At 48.9% G+C, this 21,719-nt stretch overlaps 1 protein-coding gene across 1 annotated transcript in view; it reads right to left on the bottom strand.

Annotated features, from left to right (window-relative positions):
* The window catches only part of LOC122390098 (FYVE, RhoGEF and PH domain-containing protein 4-like), a 49,863-nt gene that overhangs the window by 5,945 nt on the left and 22,199 nt on the right, over nt 1-21,719 (bottom strand). Inside the window, exons 4-6 of the mRNA XM_043382759.1 lie at nt 12,044-12,180; nt 11,341-11,479; nt 10,175-10,380 (exon numbers count right to left, since the gene is read on the bottom strand). Coding sequence (XP_043238694.1) covers nt 10,175-10,380; nt 11,341-11,479; nt 12,044-12,180 — 482 coding nt within the window. The remainder of the gene's footprint in view (nt 1-10,174; nt 10,381-11,340; nt 11,480-12,043; nt 12,181-21,719) is intronic.

Here is a 21,719-nt window from a genome sequence, read left to right as displayed (position 1 = left end):
CACATGGATCCTAAAAATATGCATTTTCAAAAATCATAGGCGGATAAAGATCATTGAGATTGGGGGTACACAAAAAGTATAGTAAATAAGGTTTTTGTTGGTACTGTTTCTAAAAAGGGTGGTAATGGTCTTGTTATGTTACAATTTTCTTATGAGAGAACGACTACAATTGTATTGGTCATGCATAGGCGGTGTCAGGGCACCTATGTTGGGAGGTAAAACATAACCCCCCTTTTTGGACGCCTGGATCCGCCTATTATAGCAAAAACGTGTCAAAAGAGGATGCACAATAACTGTATATGTTATCACATGATACCTTTCATTCACTGTTCGTAAAACTGGTGCAGCATCGTGATCTTCGCCCAAATGACTCGCTTCACGAATAGGACCCCCCAATTCCCAGTGCTCTGGAGCCGCCCCTGGTAAAGTCATGAACTTGAAATTTTCAGGGAATGTGCCCAATTTAGTTTTAGGAAAAGTCAGAAAATTTCAGCATCGTAGCTTCAGCGGTTTCGGAGATATTCCCGAAAAACCTGAGGGGTGGATGAAAACAACCCCCCCCCCCCTGCCACTAATAGGGTCCAGACAAACACATTTCGCGCAGCGCTTCGTAAAAGCCCTCAGGGCCTCCATAACCAAGTAGGGTTTCGACCCATCCGGCACGTCTAAGACGGCTGCTTTCGTCTCCCTGCTGTCAGAGAAGTTACAATTGCTAAGCGATTTCCTTATGTTGGGAGGTGGCAAATGGCAAGAGTGTGCAAGGTTAAAAAAAAGTGGATGCGACACCAACTCGAAGCCACAGCTCAACGTTTCGCAAATCGTCATCCCGCTCATGGACGGCTATCGGCGTATGCACGGCTATCTGTCCGTACCTACGACCTTGCCTACGACTTTCTGTCCGAATTTACGTCCTCTATCCGTATCTACGGCTGCCTGTGGTCCGGCAGAAGTGGAGGGTAGACAGTGGACCGCGGCGGTGACCGGCCCTGTCTGTTTATATCCGCCGCCGGCCGGGTGAGGAGTAAACTGTGGTCGTGTCCGCTCGGAAGGCGACTCAGTTGACCTGATGGGATTTGAAACGCCGCCGCCAACGGCATGTCACAACACATGGCTCGTACTTCGAACCAGAACATGCAGGCTCATGACACACACGTTTTTACGAGTATGGATCACAAAATAGCAACAGCTACAGTAGATCACAATGCTGAAAAACTTCAGCCACGCTTGATCTAGGAATAACGAACCGTTGCTTTAGTTTTAATTGAAAGATCAGACACACCCAATGTCACTTTTTGCTCAACTTCGCGTAGTTTTGATGGTTTGATGCAGCCTAAATAAAGCATTGATGTTCGCCGTTTCGAGGGAACACGTAAATGTCGTACAGTTGACACTGAATAAAAATTAATAATCAACACTTGCGGACAATAAACATGCACTAATTTAGGCGTACATTGTATCCGGGTTTTCGAAATGTTCCCAAGACCCATTGTGTTGATTTACGGGCGATGTGTCAGGTTTATGGCAGTTGGAAAGCAAAATAAGCAGCCATGCATTTGAAAGATTTGTGATTCCGCCTTGAACTTTTTTTCTTGGCGCGGCTAAAAAACCTAAACAACAACACTGGCACAGCATCCGTTAAGATTCAACCGAACAGGCAGTTGATCTCACTGAGGTGTTGCAACACGAGTGAATGAGGGTACCGGTAACGACTATAGATATATATGGTGACTGGCTTAAATACGACGGTGGTTGAGCAGATTATGGTGTTCGGTCTCCACTCATCCGTTTAGAAGTACAAGATCTCACCCTAATGATATGTTCTTGCATCGATAATCGGGCAGATAAGAAGGAACTGCCTGCTCTCCGCCCAGCTGTGGCCCACATTTGCGTGCCGTATACCATAATTTACGGCCTTCCTGAAACGCCCTTCAGCCGGAGCTATAACAACAAGTCGTAAACCCGTCCCGACTCGGCCTCAGACTGCTCCGTCCCGACCCTCGGCCCATTAGCACCCGACTCGGAGGCTGCGGCGAGCTCGCCTTCCGCCGCGCGGCGACCTCCCCACCTTGACCTGACCCCGCCCGCGCGCGAGTCGCATCTCCCGCCCGCTCACCGCGCGCCGTCACTGAGCGGTGTTTTTAGTGGCCGTGTTCCTGACGTGCCGCGCCGCGACGGACGCCCAGTCAGTGCCGCCAGCGTTTTTACGCTGTCTGGCTCACGCCCCATTACACAGAGGCAATGGGTGCTGGTATGGAACGGACGAGCCCGTCCAATATACCGCAGAGAGCAGCCTGAGAGGCGCGATGGGACGCAATGGGTCGACCCGGGCAGTGGGCGGACATTGGGCACGGAAGGACGAGCAAAAACGGCGCGCTGCCTGCCTGCCAGGCGGCAGGACGGGTCAGCCTCGGGAAGCTGACAATGGGAGCCGCTCATCAAAGGAGCCGCCCAGCCCGACAGCGGGCGGCGCCGTGACCTGGGAGGGACGGAGGGCGCCGGGCCGATCTGCATGCGGAGAGAAGCTCGAGTGGCGGCGATATCGGACCACCAGGGCGAGAAGGGCAGACCGGCCGCTTTTGATGTCGGTGACGGCCGGTCCCGGCCGTTCTGAATCTAGTTCTGTCGGCGGGTTATTGATGTGTCCATTGTGGCCGTTGAACGTCAAGGAGGTCGAGTTAGTGATCAAAGCTGACTGTGTCAGCAGCCGAGTAACCCGTTTTGATGAATTGCTTCAGGTGAATGGAACGGTGCCTGGTTCCTAGGCTATTTTGGATTTGGATGGACCAGTTGCCTAATGTGGTGATCTAACAACGCCGCCAAACAGTATCAAGTGGCTGTCAGTCTCTTCAGTTTCCACTAATGTGACGCCGTCCCGCCTTGAACTTCCCGCAAGCAAACTGTCACTAGGTTATCTCTGGGAGATCACTCACTCTCCTCTCTCTCCTCTCTTCCGTCCCATCCTCAGTCCTCTGCTCTGCTCTCTTCGCGGCTACGCAGGGCGGCCACCGTGACCCGCTCTGCAGCGCTGCTCTGACGGACAGACAAAAAGCCTGATCGCTCGATAGGCCGGCGGCCCAGGGGTCACGGGCCGGAGAGGATGCCATCAGCCGGCGGCGCGTCAACGACCGCCGGCCACCCTGGCGATGTGTGCCCGGCGGCCAATCGTCGGCCGACGGCAAACACGGCGCGTCCGACTGAGCCGGATCCGCCGCCAGATTACCGGCAGACAATACAGACCGACCGAGCCGTGCGGGGATGGACTCCGGCACCAGACAGCCGCAATATAACGCAACGCAGGGCCAGGATCGGCCGCCGGCAGCAAATGGACGGGATGGCATAGAGAACGGTTCGGCGCCATGGCTGAAAACTTGGCTACAAGTTCATTGCCGCGAACCAGAATCATGGAGATTCGTTTTAGTGGAAGGAATTCGCGAATCACGTGTCAGAGAATTCTTCTTTGATATGAAAATTGTACCTATGGCCATAGATAACATAAGGTAGTTCATGCTACCAGTTCAGGTAGGTAGTCCATGTTATCTATGCTATGACGAATGCCCAGCTGTACAAAATGTACATTACTCTGATTTTATAATCAGACCTTTTTTGCTTATTAAACGAAATTCTGACCGTGTCCATTACTTCGGGGGTTTAACCCGGCAGTTGCTGGGGTATTTCGCCACCCACCGTTTGCTGGGGGGGGGGGGGCGTTAAACGCCCCCAGCCGATAACTCGAGAACCAATAGGCGCAGCGAAGCGCACGAGGCGGCAAACGAAAGAACGCGACGAGACGCTTCAGATGAGTACTTTAAAGTTGAATTTTGAGGTCACAGGTCGGGTCAAGGTCAGGTCAAACACCTGAAATCGGGCTTTCAGTAGCATGGACTTCAGGACTTCGCAATGGGCGCCTCTCGTCATAAACTCTGTCAAAACGGTGCACAATCCATCATATAAGGCCTACAAGAGTGTCAGCTCCATGTAGGGGTCAGTCAAGCATAGGTCAGGGTCAAGGTCAGGTCAACCGGGTAGGCACATATCCCCAAAAATCAAAACTGATATTCGCAGCCTGTGACACATGCTTTATGGGTAATTTGGGGCACATGCGGAACTTTATATACCGTGGCGGTTGTAGCTACAACCCCAATTTTTAAAAGTACAACCCCAATGGCAAAACTACAACCCCAACATTGGAAAATTAAGAATTAGCCTGAAACACATGAAAATGAACAAAATATGTATCCCTACAGAAGCAGATAATTGAGATATATCAAGAAAGTGAAGATATCAATAAATTAGGACATCTTTTTGAATTCCAGATGCTAAAAACATTGAAAGTGCTCTGTTAAGAACATATTATTCCGCTGAGACAGTGAGCAGAGCATGATATGAAAGTCAATCACTTCACACTTCTTAAGCATACTAAGTGAATCATATTGAAAGTGTTCCAAAAAATCTTAACATGTAACATGAAAGTGTGAAGCAAAAAAAAAATCATAACATTCATCATACTTTTGCAGTGGCGAATCCAGCTCAGAGTTTGGGGGGGGGGGGGCAAACCATAACAATTTATCGATTCTTTCCATGCCTCGTCCATAGGCGTAATATTAAAATTATGCCGTTTGGGAGGGGCAAATGCCCATTTTGCCCCCCCCCCCACCTGGATCCTGATCCGCCACTGTACTTTTGGGTTTTCTCACTAAATATTTCATACCTGTGGGCTGTGCTTATCAAAGAGATAAGCATAGATGAAAAGTTTGACACAAAACAGTAAGCTTCAGAAATAAATTAACCTAACCTAAGCCTCCACCCTATGTAGCATTCAATCACCATAATCATAATATCAAATACATTTCTTAACCCTATTAGTGGCAGGGGGGGGGTTGTTTTTATCCACCCCTCAGGTTTTTCGGGAATATCTCCGAAACCGCTGAAGCTACGATGCTGAAATTTTCTGAATTTTCCTAAAACTAAATTGGGCACATTCCCTGAAAATTTCAAGTTCATAACTTTACCAGGGGCGGCTCCAGAGCACTGGGAATTGGGGGGTCCTATTCGTGAAGCGAGTCATTTGGGCGAAGATCACGATGCTGCACCAGTTTTACGAACAGTGAATGAAAGGTATCATGTGATAACATATACAAAGTTATTGTGCATCCTCTTTTGACACGTTTTTGCTATAATAGGCGGATCCAGGCGTCCAAAAAGGGGGGTTATTTTTTACCTCCCAACATAGGTGCCCTGACACCGCCTATGCATGACCAATACAATTTTAGTCGTTCTCTCATAAGAAAATTGTAACATAACAAGACCATTGCCACCCTTTTTAGAAACAGTACCAACAAAAACCTTATTTACTATACTTTTTGTGTACCCCCAATCTCAATGATCTGTATCCGCCTATGATTTTTGAAAATGCATATTTTTAGGATCCATGTGAATTCCTGGTTCATTCTCTATCGATCGGCAAAAGTTGCGTTAAGATTGGTTCAGAAACCTGGCCGTGATAAACAGTCTAAAATGTATCTGCAATTTGCCCTTTTTTACCCCCCTCTACCCCCCTATTGACATTTTTTAATTTTATTTTTTTTAGAAATGTAGATCTCGTTGAGCCAAATCGAATGCCGTTTGAATTTTGAAAATCGGCCCATTAGATCTCGAGATATCAAGGGGGGTCGTAAACAGCCCCCCCTGCCACTAATATGGGGTAGCCAGGAGCCTGCCACTAATAGGGTTAAGTGAAATATCACTCTGTTCGCAATTTTGTCAGTTGGCACAATACCACCAATCAGCACGAATATTTGGCTAAAATGACGACACTTGAAATCAACGTTGACGACCATAAAAAGTAAAAACCAATCCTGTGCGATAATTAGTGCTGATAATCTTACTGACAGGTTCGCGAACAGAATGCAAACGATGCAAACTAAGTCACATGTAAGCCAGCATGACGCATTTGATACAAATGCAAGGTTTTGGCGACGTCTGTCAAATCAGCAGCAACGAATATCAGCCTCACAGCAGCATATTTCGGGGTCTTTCGATTTGGCTGAAAATCGGTATCCAGGGCCTCCTCGATGCGCTGATTCCGAAAATATGCCTCTTTGGGGTGGTATTTTGCACCGTTAACGAGTTAATGACCAATTAACATTTTAACGGGAAACGGCGGGGTCTTTCGATTTAGCTGAAAATCGGTGTACAGGGCCTCCTCGATGCGCTGATTCCGAAAATGTACCTTTTTGGGGTGGTATTTTGCACCGTAACCGAGTTAACGACCAATTAACATTTTAATGGGAAACGGCGGGTTCTTTCGATTTAGCTGAAAATCGGTATACAGGGCCTCCTTGATGCGCTGATTCCGAAAATGTACCTCTTTGGGGCAGTATTTTGCACCGTTAACGAGTTAACGGCTAATTAACATTTTAACCGGAAACGGCGGGGTCTTTCGATTTAGCTGAAAATTGGTATACAGGGCCTGTTTGATGCGCTGATTCCGAAAATGTACTTCTTTGAGGTAGTATTTTGCACCGTTAACGAGTTGACGACCGTTTCCCGTTTAACGGGAAACGGCGGCGTCTTTCGATTTGGCTGAAAATCGGTATACAGGGCCTCCTCGATGCGCTGATTCCGAAAATGTACCTCTTTGTGGTGGTATTTTGCACCGGAGTTAACGACCAATTAACATTTTAATGGGAAACGGCGGGGTCTTTCGATTTAGCTGAAAATCGGTATACAGGGCCTCCTCAATGCGCTGATTCCGAAAATGTACCTCTTTGGGGTGGTATTTTGCACCGTTAACGAGTAAACGGCCAATCAACATTTTAACGGGAAACGACGGGGTCTTTCGATTTGGCTGAAAATCGGTGTACAGGGCCTCCTCGATGCGCTTATTCCGAAAAAGTACCTCTTTGGGGTGGTATTTTGCACCGTTAACGAATTAACGGCCAACTAACATTTTAACGGTAGACGGCGGGGTCTTTCGATTTAGCTGAAAATCGGTGTACGTTCAGTGTCTCAGGGGCAGACAAACAAGCCGCTATGTGTTCCTAGCCATCGTGGCTGTGAAGAGTATGCGTTTTGTTTACGATTCGCCAAACAATGCATAGTACATTTGCTCGTTGAAAAAAAGAAGATCATCTAGTTAATTGAAGTATTCGGTGATATGAAAAGGCTGTGGCATTTCTTATTTAGTTTCCTCAGGTTGAGATAATTTAGATCCAGTGTTATGTTCCTTTGCGGCATTGTGTTCGGTATGTTGTCCTCGTTTGCAAAATATCTCATGTCTGATCAGTCACTATTCCGGTTTATATTACCCGTTGCCGTAATAGACGTATTCCAGACGACAGTGGCATTAATATACAAAGATGGACTCGTTTTAAGTTTTTTAGTCTAAAAATAACGTATTCCTGTTTAGGTCTTCGTTGTCAATTGCCACGAGTGGCTTAAATTGTTACTCGTAGGGAAAGAGCCCTGCTCCAATACTGAGTAATGTTTGTGTCAAATGTGGAAAGAAACAAGTATTCATAGGGACTGTGATTTTGGGCGTTTACCTACCGTTTCCGAATCGCCACGACCAGTACCTAGCGGCGGAACACCCTCAATTAAGGGGGGCACTGTCGACTTTTGATCCCATTCTTTCCATGCAACGCCCATAGGGCTAATGTTAAAATGCCAAAATCAAAGGGGGCACGGTTCCCCGGTGCCCTCCCCGTTCCGCCGCCTATGGCCACGACCATGGTGGCGACTGGCGATACCCGAGTGCCTACAACCAGGCACATAGCCAATGGAGGGACGACAGGGTCAGCCGTCTCTCCCTGGAGATGGACCACTTTTATTTTTTTTTATTTTTTTTTTTGTAAATGAAAATGTGGGCCCCTCCCGAAAAATAGTGGGCCGAATCCGGGGACTTTTCGGGTTTTGGTGGGGGTATACCCTGGGCTCCGGCAAACTACAACCCCAATGAAAAACAAAAAGTTCCACCTCTGATTTGGGGCGTAGAACACGATGGTGACATTCATTTTATCATCTGTGTACGTGTTTGGCTCAAAAAGTTCAATTTAAGAAATGCATGTATCATGGTCGTGAAGTAGTCACGAGAAATTGCCAAGATTCAGTTCAAGATTTTGGAAAATTCGGAACGATAATCAACAATCGAAGATAGCCATTTGATTGTTCATGGTATTGGCAGTCTAATGGCGTTTACCGCATGTCTGTATGTCTATTCTGTGATTTTATATGATTTTTTCAACAAATGCCGTTTTTGGTCGAAAACACAGAAATCATGACGTCACTAAAACCTCGATATCTCAAAAATTTTCCGACGGATTTTTTTGAAACTTTGTCACAATAAACTTCAATCAATTCCCTACAGGTACCCAGAATTTGGCGCGCCTGCGGCGCGCCGTTTTTATGCTATGGCCCGGCGAAAAAAGTGGGGGCGTTTAACGCTCCCCCCCAGCAACTCGCGGGTTAACCCGCGCCCCACTGGGGTCTGCGTATAACACGCCCTACTGGGGGGGGGGGGGGGGGGGCTATTCATAGCCCCCCCTCCTAACTCCGAAACTACTGGGCCGATCGTCAAAATTCAAACGGCGTCTGATAGCCCCGGAAAAACTGTCGAGCGAAACCTAATTTCATTGACCTCGAGGTCACCGATGACGTCACAGGTCAGGTCAAAGTGAAAATTATTAGCATTTTGGCTTCTTCACGTTTTGGGCTCTGGCCGCCGTCTTACAAGTCAGATCAGGCTCATTTTTGGTTCACACACTCGTGAACAGATGCTCTAGATACTCTGAGGGTACCAAACTTGTACTTTGATTTTCAGGTCAAGGTCAGGTCATCACAGGTCACGAAAATATTATATCATCCGTCGGTCACGTGACACATGTTTTATGGTCCATTTAGGCCAAGCATTTCGAATTTGATGTCGTCTGTGTCATTCGAGGTCATTTTGAGTCAAATTTAGCTTAGGTCAGGTCACTTTCAGGTCAAAAAAGGTCAAATTTTGAAGTTAAAATTTATCAACAAAAAATGTGTCTATTGGATGCAGTTTGAGCTCAGGAACACGATGGTGCTATTTATATTGGCGTACAATGTCAAATTCGTGCTGAAAAATTGATTTGAAAAATTAATAATTGTTAATTTTTTGCAATAATGCGTATAACTTGGCCATTTTTGAAGATATTTAGCTAAAACTTGCTAGAGATAGTCATAATAATGCGTTTTATCACATATATTCCGGTTTATTCGAAAAGTCAAAATTTTTTTGAAAAAAATGTAAAAATATAAATTTTGAATTTTATTATATAAAATTTTTGAAATTTTCAAAATTTCGAAAATCCGAGATAGCAGTTTTGATAGCACAGTCTATTCTGAGTCCTCTCATGCAAAGAAATTGGATCTAGCTTAAAAACTGAGCTCTTGGGAGCGATTGCCGTGGTTCAACGTTTTGCGTCGAAATCGGCCGAACATGACGTCACTCTGACGTCATTTCCGGCCGACCTATGGTAGGTACGAAGTTCAAATTTTGACACAAGGTGTCAAATTGATGCAGCCGAAGGTACTGAAAGTTTGGCGTCGATACGTCAAGCAGTTTGGAAGTTATTGCAGAAAAACGGGAGGGGGCTATAAATAGCCCCCCCCCCCCCCCCCAGTGGGGCGCGGGTTAAGGATGCTCTGATGGTACTGCGATGAAAATGCATTGAACGTGACAGGACATTAGGCCAAAATCGCAATAATTGAGATTTACGGTTTAACGGTACTCCAAGAATACACATTCTCGCGTGCAATGTTTTGTAAAAAAAAAGTATCAACAACTGTAAGCGGGGCCCACGCATCTGCTAATACGGAACACAGTCGCAATAAAACGGCCCGTTTCCCCGCAGCCAGCTGCAGAGAATGCTCGTGGGAGGCCACTAGAGGCGACTGGTGCGACAACACGCGATGCTGATAGCAATAACACGGTATACGTTCGTGACGTTGATGAACCATGTCCTGCAAATTGCTTTGACGCCATGCAAAATTGAACCACTAATTGGTGTAAAAGAATGGTCAGTGGTCACCCGGGAAATCTCCCCGTCGCGTCGACTAGCTACCGCTCCTGCAAGAAATAAATGTCCCCGAAACAGGTACATACAAAGCTGAGACATTGGAAATGAAAATAGATTTAAATCTCACTCACGAGGAAGAGGTAGCGCTCCTGGTGGTCGCCGCCGCGCGCAGAGATTTTGCTGATCTTGCCCTGTTTGACGAGCTGCCGGGTCGGCGAGACCAGGTCGGGCCCGCCGCTGATGTTCTCCTGAATCTCCAGCAGCTGCTTGAACTTGTCGACCCGCTTCATCGTCTCGTTACTGTGTGTGGCCGCGTGCGTCACCAGCTCCAGCGCCTCTGTGGAAGGGGATGCCCCGGTCAGGTCAAATCAGCGTGCCGGCCAGATCAGGTAGGTAGCGAGAGCGGAGGGTTGGCCACTGCCCGAGCTATGATACATGTCCGTGGTATTTACATGATAAATGTAAATGTGAAAGGACTGACACCGCGTTACAAACTGCCCTAGGCTCCGGAACGCATAAGGATCGGCCGAACTGATGCTCGGAATACCGCGTATCGCAAAGTGTGTAGTTACGATCGGATCATGACCGGACATCTATCTGTCGGACGTTCGTGCACCAGAGACGCATACCAAGACACGCACTGCACATACCAGAATTAATGGCCGTGCACCGGCAGCTCCTGACGACTATCCGCCCGCCCTCACTACGTGTGGCGCCCGGGGCTGTTGCTAAGTGGTCACCCGAGGGTGCGATGAAGGATTGGCACGCTGCCAACTGCCGCCGGCTAATTTCCGTGTCGGTGCGGTGCGCTGATCGGCGGTGATGGCGGCAGTAACAGAGCGGTGGAATAATCCGTCGGCCGGCCAGCACTCGCCGCCGCTCCGGCGAAAGCGTGTGATGAGCGGATGCATTGTGCAGGCAGGTGGAAAGTGCCAGTCACATCGTCCGCCGCTCTGCCGTGTGATTACGAGTGCTTATGTGGGAATCCCGAGCGAGCAAAGACTAGCAGTTGGACGGGTACGAACAGGGTCGGGTGTGAAGTGGGCAAACACCTGCCTCTGCTACTCAATATAACTGCTACGGGTGCCACGACCGAGGGCTGCAAGTGATCAACGCTGGTACAGCAGAGAAAACGCGAGTGTATTGAAATGCGAGAGTCGTGAAACATGTCACTACAAAATCACTATAAAATTGTAAAAGCACGGTGACCTCGACTCTCGTCCTCGTTTCGGTCGCATGCGTTACGCGGAAACCCACCACCGTTTTACCATTCACAGCTAGCGTCCCGTTCACGTACTTTTGGTGTCGTCGTAGTCGGGCGAGTCCTCAGGCAGCCGTTTCAGGTAGTCCTTGAGCAGCAGCTCGTAGCGCGGCACCCTCTGGATGGGCACGATCATGTGGTGCTGCAGGGGGAGGTTTCCGCACTCCTCCATCTCCTGTGAGACGAGGAGGACAGGTGCGGTCAGCTCCGGCCCCATCCGCTGCAGTATCCCCGGCGACCCATCAGTGTCGGCTGCTGACCCACTGACCCGGGAGACTGATGGAGTGACCCGCCAGCCCCGCCAGCTGGCCGGCAGAGACCGAGGGTATCGCCCATCGAGCGGGACGCACCGCCGATAGTGCGTGATCAGCGCGCGGGCTCCCTAAACCTGCCACCGACGAGTGCAGTGCACACCTCGGTAAGTGACAGAGGCACACACGCACTGGTCACTGTCTACCTCACTAGCCGTCGCAGGCACGCCATACGCAGACACACAGGTCCGGACAGTGATAGTTCAGAGAGGAGAAAGCCATCCAATGATGAGGTTACGTAAATGTGTTTGGTCCGTAATTTTTACAAACCAAGGTGATACAGCAGGTATCACGTTTCATCTTTGGCTTCATTCCATCGACCCAATCGTATGTAGATCGAGCAATTAAAACCATACTTAAATTTCTTATCTGCTCTGTCCATTGCCTAAGATTGAATAAAACATAACCGCAAACGCATAAGAACTCACGTGTATCTCGTTCATGATGGCCGCGAACCGTGAGGACTTGGCCGCGAACGCGTTGATCAGGTTCATGGCGTTGTCGAAGTTCTTAACGAACTCGGTGTACATCTTGAGGAACGGCGCGCACGACTTCATGATATCACCTGCAAACGGTCACACGGACATGTCAGTCGCCGTTTAAAAGCAGGCACAGGGACTGGTAACAAGTGAACAAGTAAACCAGCAATCTGCATCATTCCCTCGTCATGCCACAAGTCGAGACTCCCCTTCGATACGATAGCTACCGCCTCCCGACGCCGCTGCCGACTCATTGTTTGAGTTTCGACCGGTGCCGACTGTGACCGACCATTTATAAACGGTCCTGAGGCCAGTTTTACCAACAGAAAAATAGCAGCCCGGCGCAATTTTTCTGTCAAAAACCAGCCGACGAGTTTCACCAACCAGGCGAAAAAATATCCGCCGGCGTGAAAAAATATCAGCCAGAAAAATAGCCAATGAGTTTCACCAACGGCAAATGCGGCATTAATGGAGTGTTATTTTGCGCCATTATTTGTAGAAAAACAGCCCAAAAAATAGACGGGCGACCCCGTCTATTTTTTTTGATGTCGTGTTGGAACAATTGGCCTCATTTGTTACTTATTATCGTGATTTGCGCTTCCCAGTTGATATAATAATTTAGTATCATTCATGGCCAATTTGTAAAGCATCTGGGCTTCAAGATTAGAAGAGGAATACCAGATGATATTGCGTAAAGAAAGAGCCTTTGTCACCAGGCAGGAGTCAGGACCAAAAGGAACCAACAAGACTGGTGTTTGGTGTTGTGGTGTTAGTTTTTTCGTTTATATTATCTTTTTGCTACAAGCACCCAACAGCAAGATGATAGCGCATTAACTAGTGGTCAGCTTACAAGTTCATTGCTCGCACGGAAGTGGAAAATAATGATGGAAGGTCATTTTCGAAAATTGAAGGTGCTTGAAGAAATGCTGGAAGGAGAGGCAGAGAGGGTAGGCTCATTGGACTCAAGATTTTAAATAAATATGTCACTGTTTTCACATATTCAGCTTCATTTTACATGGCAAGGCGCCAGCTACTGATACCACTACTACTTTTGGGTGGAACTTACTTGAGCTGTGCGGAATAGGGAAGGTGCATTGACATTGCTAATGCTAAGACCGAAATGGCAAGATTTTCAAGATAAATGACAATAAATTTTTAAGAAGAAATTGAATAGCATGAAAGAAATGTATAAAGGCTTGTTTGTGAAGCAAAACGTGCAAAGTTTGCATGGTTGCGAACCCGAACAAACTTGCTGTCATAAGATTGTGCCACTGAACTCAGCAAGTCATGCTGCCAATATTGAAGGAAAAGAAAATAATAGTAATGTTGTAAAATGTAAATGAATCCATAACTGTTGTGTGTGCACTGTGCTGATATTGAATGCATGTGTATCTTGCATGCTTGAGTCATGCAGGGATCATGTTAAAACTGGCTGTAAGTATTGTGAGTTACCTAGTTTTGGAAAATTGTGGAGGCACCAGGCAAATTGCGGCCAAAATGTTATTTGATCACCTCAGCGCTGAAATTTCTGCACACAGAGTTTTCAGATCATGCGCCGAAATGTTCATGCAGCCCGTCCGTTACACTGGTCATGCTGACATTGACAAGGATTTTTTCCCAGTCTCATGTTGAAATACAATAATAATTCACTTAGCTTGATTTAGCTTATGTTTTTCATGCCAGTTCCTAGAATAAAGCAACAAATATTTTCTGTCATGTGAGAAATACAATGACAATATGCACAATTGCAGGCTGTGGCATGTTGTGAGGTTTTTCCTTGTTTATTGCTGAGGTTTTTCCAGTCTCTGCTGCAAAAACGGTGGTGAATCCACCGCCGTCCGACGGTTCCGATGACGCTAATCATCGGCGAGTGTTGCTGTGATGGCCGACCTGACTGAGCGCACAGCGGCAGCCGCCGTCGCCAATAACGACAGTGAGGACACCTCCGAGTCGGACGGAGACGCCGCCGCTGACGATTTCACCGTGCTGGACGAGGTGGAGCGCTCGAGCCGACAGGCCGTGCACCGCGTGCGCTGCCCGACTGGCTGGCGCACCCGCAGCCGATTGGCGACCGGCGGCCGGCGCCGGCCAATCTGCCGGCGCTCTGCCCCGAGATGCGCGCCCGGATGGCCGCCGAGGGCATCGAACAGGTGTTCCTGGTGCATGTGAACGTGCTGCCCGAGCTGCTGGCGGCCGCAGAGTCGCCGCTGCCACCGGCCGACCTCTGCATCTCGGCGCCGGCCGGCCGCGGTACGACGCTGGCGTTTGTGCTGCCGCTGGTGCAGGCGCGGCGCCGGCCGCCGGGTGCGCGCGCTAGCTGTGCTACCCACACAGGCGCTGCCCGCTCAGGTGCCCGCCGTGTTCCGCCAGTACGACGCCGACACGCCGCTCTGTGTCCGGCTGCTTGGTGGAGACACAGTGGCACGAGGGGGCGCCAACTGGTGGCGGTGGGGCCCCGCGGCCCGGTCTCCCTGGCTGATCGTGGTGAGCACTCCCGGCTGGCTGATGGATCACATAACCAGCGCCGAGGGCTTCTCGCTAGCGCACCTGCGCTACCTGGTGGAAGCCGACCGGGTGATCGAGATGGCCGAGACGGGCTGGCTGAAAGCGGTGGAGCGGGTGGCGGCGGCCACGTCCCGCCGCCCTGCATCGCCGGCCGGCTGACGGCCGCCGCCGTCTGCGCGCCTCACCTGCCGCTGCAGAAGCTGCCGTTCTTGGCCACCCTGTCACAGAACCCGGAGGCCGGAGAAGCTGGAGCGAATGTCGCTGTTCCAGCCGCGACTGCTGGCGGCCGACACGGCGGCCGCCGCCGTCGCACTGCCCGGTCAGTTCGTCGGCAGGTTCACCACGCCGGCCGAGCTGAGCGAGTCGTTCAACGTGGTGGCGCCGCAGCCGCTGAAGCCGCTGCTGATGCACCATTTGCTCCGACAGCCCGACTGGCGACGCTCGCTCGTGTTGGTCAACTGGAACGAGGTGGCGCACCAGCTGGAGCTACCGCTGTCTGTGCTGGGCGCGACGTGGACGTGGACGCCGTGGACGCGGTCGTGTCGTACGACATCCCGGCGCTGTTGAAGACGCACACTGCGTGCGTCGGACGGCGCGCATCTGCCGGGCCGGCCAGGCGGTCAAGCTAATGTTGGAGCGGCAGCGCAGCCATTTCCAGCGGCTGATGGTGCAGGCGGGCAAGGCGGGCGGCCGGATGCGGGAGACGCTGGCGCTGCTGGACGAGCTACGAGCTGCGCCAGTACGAGGCGACCTACGTCAGTGGATTTCCACACTAGCTTCTAGTGGATCGCTGTTGTTTTTTTATGCTCATTGCTCATGATTTGTGTACATTTTAGAAATATTGCAATGAATAGGTGTATGCCTTGTCATCAGCCTAGAAAAGTTAAAGTAAGTAAAGCGTTTTAGTTGCATAATGTATATTTGTTCATGAACACGGATTTAACATGCCCTAACTCCCAAACATTTCGATATTAGACCCGAGTTACAAACCAATCGAAAGGCTTAGACGATCATTTGGGGCGTAGCCAGACGGCTCGGCTGGGTGTGAAAGCCGGCGACCAAGGTGGTGACCACCCGATCATAATGCAGAGCGGTCTCCGTCGGACGATTGTGTCCGCGCAACGAATGATCTCGGCACACGCGGAGGAGTTCGGCAGGACTCTCCACTGAGCGGTACTGGGCGCAGTCGAACGGCGGTCGACGACGCTAGCGCAGGTATTGTTAATTTGTTACGACTTACGAGCCGGACCAGTGTAGCGGGCCCGGAGCGAATATTCTTTGCTGTGTGGCGTTCCTTCTTCTCGACCGGGCGCGGCAAACGGGGCCTGCATATCGGCTAAAACCACCTAGCCGGGCAGTCTGACCTCCACCTCGCCGAAGCGGAGCGAGCGACCACCCTCAGCTCTGCAATGACCGCGGTGCAGCAGTTAATCTGGGTAGGTATTTTCCTAAGGTAAGACACTCTCCTTGGCACAATGCTTTATATAGGCCTTGGCGAGTTCGTTAGCCCTCTTACTCCCGCTAGAAGGTGCTAATGCAGTGCACGCGAAGCCGCCTCGTAGCACCGCAGTTCAATCGCTCGGCTGCGGAACTGTCCGTCGTCCGTCCAGCTTCAGGTGGCGTCTCTGGGAGCAATGTTGGCCGCTTCTTTGCCGCTCTTTTGAAAGCTAGGAAAGAGGTGCGGCTCCCGGATCTGTCGGGAGCGGGACTCATAGGCGGCGGAACGGGTAGGGCACCGGAGCACCGTGCCCCCTTTGATTTTGACATTTTAATATTAGCCCTATGGGCGTTGCATGGAAAGAAAGGGACCAAAAGTCGGCAGTGCCCCCTTAATTGAAGGTGTTCCGCTGCCACTGGAGTGGGTCCCATCTAATCCCCACCTCATAGCTGGAGGTCCACACATTGCGTTCTCGGTCTACACGATGAATTTCTACAAGGTGCGACTAAAAACAGACAAAAAGGTACATAGCAAGTTCAAAGTTGAAGGTATTGTAAAAATTAATATAATAGGCTGACAGCAAAAAAGATCCATCTTAAATTTGCCTTAAATGCAAGCTTCCTTACGTCACCTTTATGAATGACGCACCTACGTTTACAATTTGGTAGTTTCGTATTGTATTGGCTTTTGCTGGTCACCAGAATGTTAATATAGATATGAAAGTTTATAATGCTCTACTTTGTTGTTTTTACTCTTGAAAATAATGTAATAATTTACGATAATAATATTTCGAAATGTATATAGCATTTGCATTAGAAATCACGCTTCAAATTGATTGAAAACATGCTTTAAATGATTTATTAACCTCCTTGACATATCGTAATTTGATATCGTAACAGAATATCAGCTGACTACCGGCGACAAATAATTTCCGTCCGAAGTCGGCTGGAATTTTTTTGTTGGTGAAACTCGTGGCTGTGTGGCGTCTATTTTTTCGGCTGGATATTTTATTTCGGCGGCCGGCTGGTATTTTTTGGTAAAACTGGCCTCTGATCGGCTGTAATGACAGCCTCCTCTTAACGGGCGGCGAATGAGAGCAGCGCTAACCGCTGAGCCCAGCCTTGGAGTCTACCCGGGACGCTACGTGGTTATTCGCCAGCAGCGACCCGGAATCGTTACAGACAGAAAAATAGTGTGCATAATAGCACAGTAGCATCATCAATGTGCCACCCAGAAAATCCCGCAGAGAACAGTAAGTAGGTACCCAACGTCAGGGATAGTGGCAAAAGGCTCCAGCTCGTAAATGCAATCAAAGGGCAAGAGTCAGGAACAATAGCAGCACAGCTCCCGTATGTATGTATGTATGTATGTATTTACGTCATGGGGCACATCCACATAGTTCAGTGGCTATTCCGCACCCTGCAGTCGTAAAGATAAAAAAAAAACGGTCATTTAGGTCAACATGCACACATGCACACGCACTAACCCACACACGCATGCTCTTTACAGCACACCTAGCCGACGCCGCCCCGCTGCTTCATAAGCAGGTGTCGCCTGAGTTCTTTCTTAAAGCCTCCAGTAAAGTTTCGCAACTCACGTGGCAAAGCATTATAGGCGGTAACGATCGAGTGCTTAAAACGACGCCTGCCCGACTCCGATCGACTCGCCGGCATGACTAAATGGTCGGCGTTCCGTGTGGTACGATGGTGAACATCACCACGAGTGACTAGGTCGCCGGCGATCGACTCGGGCTCCGATGTCATTAACATGCGCTTCAGTAGGATAAGACCGCGGTATAGGTACAGGTGCTCTGCAGTAAGCCAGTCACTTACTGCAGTCCGTACTGAACAGCCCACCTGTTCAACCCCCGCCCCCCTCCACCAGACGAGCTGCATGCCGCCAGAAGGCTGTGCATTGCCTGCACTGTACCGTGTGTACTGTGCCCCCCCCCCCCCCAGCTCAAACGCCTTCCTGCAGCCCCACCACCACCCACCCAGCCCCAGCCCATTGTGCACACACCCACACATACACCCGCCGCGCCGCGCCGCTGCTGTTGGTGGCAGCCCGTCGCCACTGTTTTCGGTCGGGGTCAAATATTTGCCCCGAGGCGGAGAGGTGGAGGAAAACGGCGCTGGTTATGTGAAGGGAGGCACAGAGAGCCACAACAGACTGCCTGGTGGCCGGTGGGATATCGTGGCGGCGGAGTTTCATTATAATCAGAGACTATAATAGAACCAGTATAACGCCCAGGGGGGCGACACGGCTATTCGCGCAATGTATTCATTTTTGGGCCTCGCGGGGCCTCGCGATGACGCGGCTGGAGGCAACCACTCAGCGCGCTAGGATCTTTCTGGCAGGGCCGGGCGCCGTACGGTGTGCACTGTGCACTGTGCAATGAATGGGCGGGCAGACAGAGATGAGGGATTGAATTTGAATTGACATCATGAGCGATCGGGTGGGGAGAGAGAACGTTTCTTACCGAGCTTGGGATGGGGAAAAACGAAGATGTCACGGTCGGCTCAGAGCTCCGACAGGGCCGGGCACCGTACGGTGTGTAGTAGGCATATTTAGGCGGGCAGACAGAGATAAGTTATCTGATTTGAATTGACCTTACCATCGGCTCTCTGGTGGGATTTTAAGACGTTTCTAGTTAAGCTCAGGGTGGGGCAGCCCACTGGCGGACCCAGGGAAAGGCATTTGAGGTGAATGAACCCCCCACAGGCCCACACCCGGTGCAGCGTCCGAAATCGGTTTTCGAGAATAAAACGAAAATTTTACAACTTAACTGAGGAAAAGTTTTTAATCAAACTGCACAGTGGTGCGCAAGGAATCGTAATCCGACTTTTTTAATATAGAGAAACCTTTTAAGGGTAGGTATGCCCCCCGCAGTGTCCAAAACGGCTTCCTGGATCCGCCAGTTAAGAATATGTCACGGCCGATTACCGAGCTCCCGCGGGACCGGGCGCTGTATACTAGAGATGCACCAAATTTGCAATTTCATTACCCGCCCCGCCCCGCAGCTACCCCTTGCCCAACCACAACTACCCGCAAGCTGATTTTGGCTGAGCCGAACCCGCAAAAAACCCGCAATTTTAAAAACCTGCCTTTGCAAGGAAAAAATACAGCTGGGTCAATGCTAGAGCTAAATAAACCTTACTTGCTTCATTGTTGTGCAGAAAAAGACAGCCAAACAAATAGTAAGGACTTGAAATTGCTATGCTAAGTCCTCAGGAAGTGCACACTGGATAATGGAAAACGAATAATGCATCAATACATTTGAAATTCCTTTCTGAAAAGAATTCAGTAAAATCTTTCTCTCACCTTACCCTTCAGCATTGGCTGAGGATCAAAATTTCACTCTGGTTCCTCTCAATGTTAGGCTTCTGGAATGATACTGTTATCAAAATGAATGTTGATATAAAAAGATATGCGATTTCCAGTTAAAAATAAATAGTGACACGGTGAATAATGCGTATCCAGTCGATCTACACATAAAACAAATCATGCAAAAGCCCAGCAAAAACCAACTAACCAATGAACATTATATAGTTCAGTGCCAAGGTTCAGTGCCAATGAACCACGCATTTTTGGAAACATGCGTCAGAAGCGTCACCAACAGCTGATTGCAAGGAATGTCACAGCGACTAAATTATTGCAGCCGTAGTTAGTGCGAACTTGTTGCGAAAACACCGTTGTATAATGCATATTAATGTGCCATACTGATAATATTATTTTACACAACAGCTAAAGTTTTACAATTCAGAGGTTAATCACCGGTTAGGAAATAAAGAGACAGTAAATACTAAATAAAATGTAATAATTTTATAGTTGGTCTTGGTAATGCTCTCCGACTGATCCTCTCTCGGCAATCGGCATACAAATGATAAGGACGTAAAAAGACAAAAGAAATAAATGCGACCAGCTACATGGTTTTGTAACATGTATAACTGCTATTTTGAGGTATTCAAAAACCATGACAGAAAAATTGATTGTAAAATTATTATTGCGTCATCAATGACAGATTTCCTTCGCCTCAGAGACCAAAATTGACGCAGTCAAATACCAATCCTTGTCAGAATGTCGAAAGTGCGCCAGTATTGTATTGCGTTATGTTTGGGCCGCATGCCAGTCAATATTTTGATTTTTTGTAAGGGTAATTGCAGGTAATTGGTGTGTTATTTTCGTAATATAGGGTGGGACAGAACATAGAGTAGGATAGGTAATCAATGAATTTGCATCAAATTTTGTTTAACTCTTTTTTATGCCGACCAGACGCAAATAAAGTAACATGTGGCATTTGCTCTGATTTTCAACATCAACATCTCATTTTAGTCTGGGTTCTTCCATAATGTATATCTAGTGCACACTGCACATAGACTTCAGTTCAGCTTCCTATAAGTTTGCTTTCAGGTTCTTTTATGTTTTATGGAATGCTTTCATCAGCATTTATTTATGCTTTGTAGTTTGTTGTTTGTACCTACCCTGGTTTGGTCATTGCTAGACTGTGGATGCTATTGCTGGTTGTTATCAGTTTTGCATTTGAAATGTGCTTCCTTGATATATTTTTATATTTGGTTCTGTTTTAAAAGTTGTTTTGATGAATATTGTATTGTTAACCTGAGCAAATCCACTTGGCATTGTGTTTTGCATCTAAAAAAAAAAAAAAAAATATAAAAATTATAGGTTCTGAAGTCTGACCGCCAAATACCCGCCACACGACAAGTTTTGCTTCTCGAACCCGCCAAAAACCCTGCGGGTTTTGAAAACCCGCAGAAAGCGGGTTTGCGGGTTCAAAAAGGGCATCTCTACTGTATACGTTGTAACAACGAAGAGGCATACAGACACCTTACCCCACATCCTACTGCTCTACCCGTGCGGCTTCGGTGAAGCACTGAAGAGTGAAGCATCACTGGAAGCCCACAGGACCTGCGAGTCGACGAGGTGGCCGCCGGGTACTGCAGCTCCCCGGAGTTGCCCGGGACCGAGGGTTTAAGTAGTAATTTAACTGGTGCAGTGAATCCTCGCAATGATTGCATATCCTCATGAAGGACCTCCAATACGATTTTATATTCCTAATCAATATGGCAGGCCAATTATGCTCGCCTACGTTCAGGCATTATCCCTGTTGGTTATCCGCCCACTGCATCATGTGTTGTCTGTCAAACAACCATCGCTCGACGACGTGATAAACTCGTAAACCATCGGTTGTCAATTCACTCACCCTGTTTCCATAAAAATAGATTCGGCCTGGGTCCTAACGACCCCTCTAGAATCGCCAGACGGGATCGGGTCGCTGTTGTTAGTTAATACACCCGTCTTAGCCTCTAAGTTTAAAGACAGCTTCAACCACGGACGTCGAACCGTTCTACGAATGTACGCACCATCCAGGCCTAAGATGCATCGAGGCTTATAAGAATGCAGGCTAGATCAACCAATATAACAATGGTGGTATGCAAACGCACTAAAATCGCTCACCGGCTCCCGCAACGATCCAAAGCTCCTTCGTTATGCGTTCGCGCCATGCGTCCACCGAGCCGGCTTGCCTCCGATGACGTCATCGGCCGGCCGGCGGCGTTCAAGGTCAAACGGCTGGTGTCCTTACCTGGAGTTCTATAGCCTTGATAACGCCTTTTGGGGCGACTAACGGAGCGAGCGAGAGGGTCGGCCTTGCACGTGCGAACT

Source organism: Amphibalanus amphitrite, unplaced genomic scaffold, assembly GCF_019059575.1.
Source record: "Amphibalanus amphitrite isolate SeventyFive unplaced genomic scaffold, NRLGWU_Aamphi_draft 000020F_arrow, whole genome shotgun sequence".
NCBI lineage: Eukaryota > Metazoa > Arthropoda > Thecostraca > Balanomorpha > Balanidae > Amphibalanus > Amphibalanus amphitrite.
Note: the sequence above shows the minus strand (reverse complement) of the source record. Positions and strands in the feature narration are given on the sequence as shown.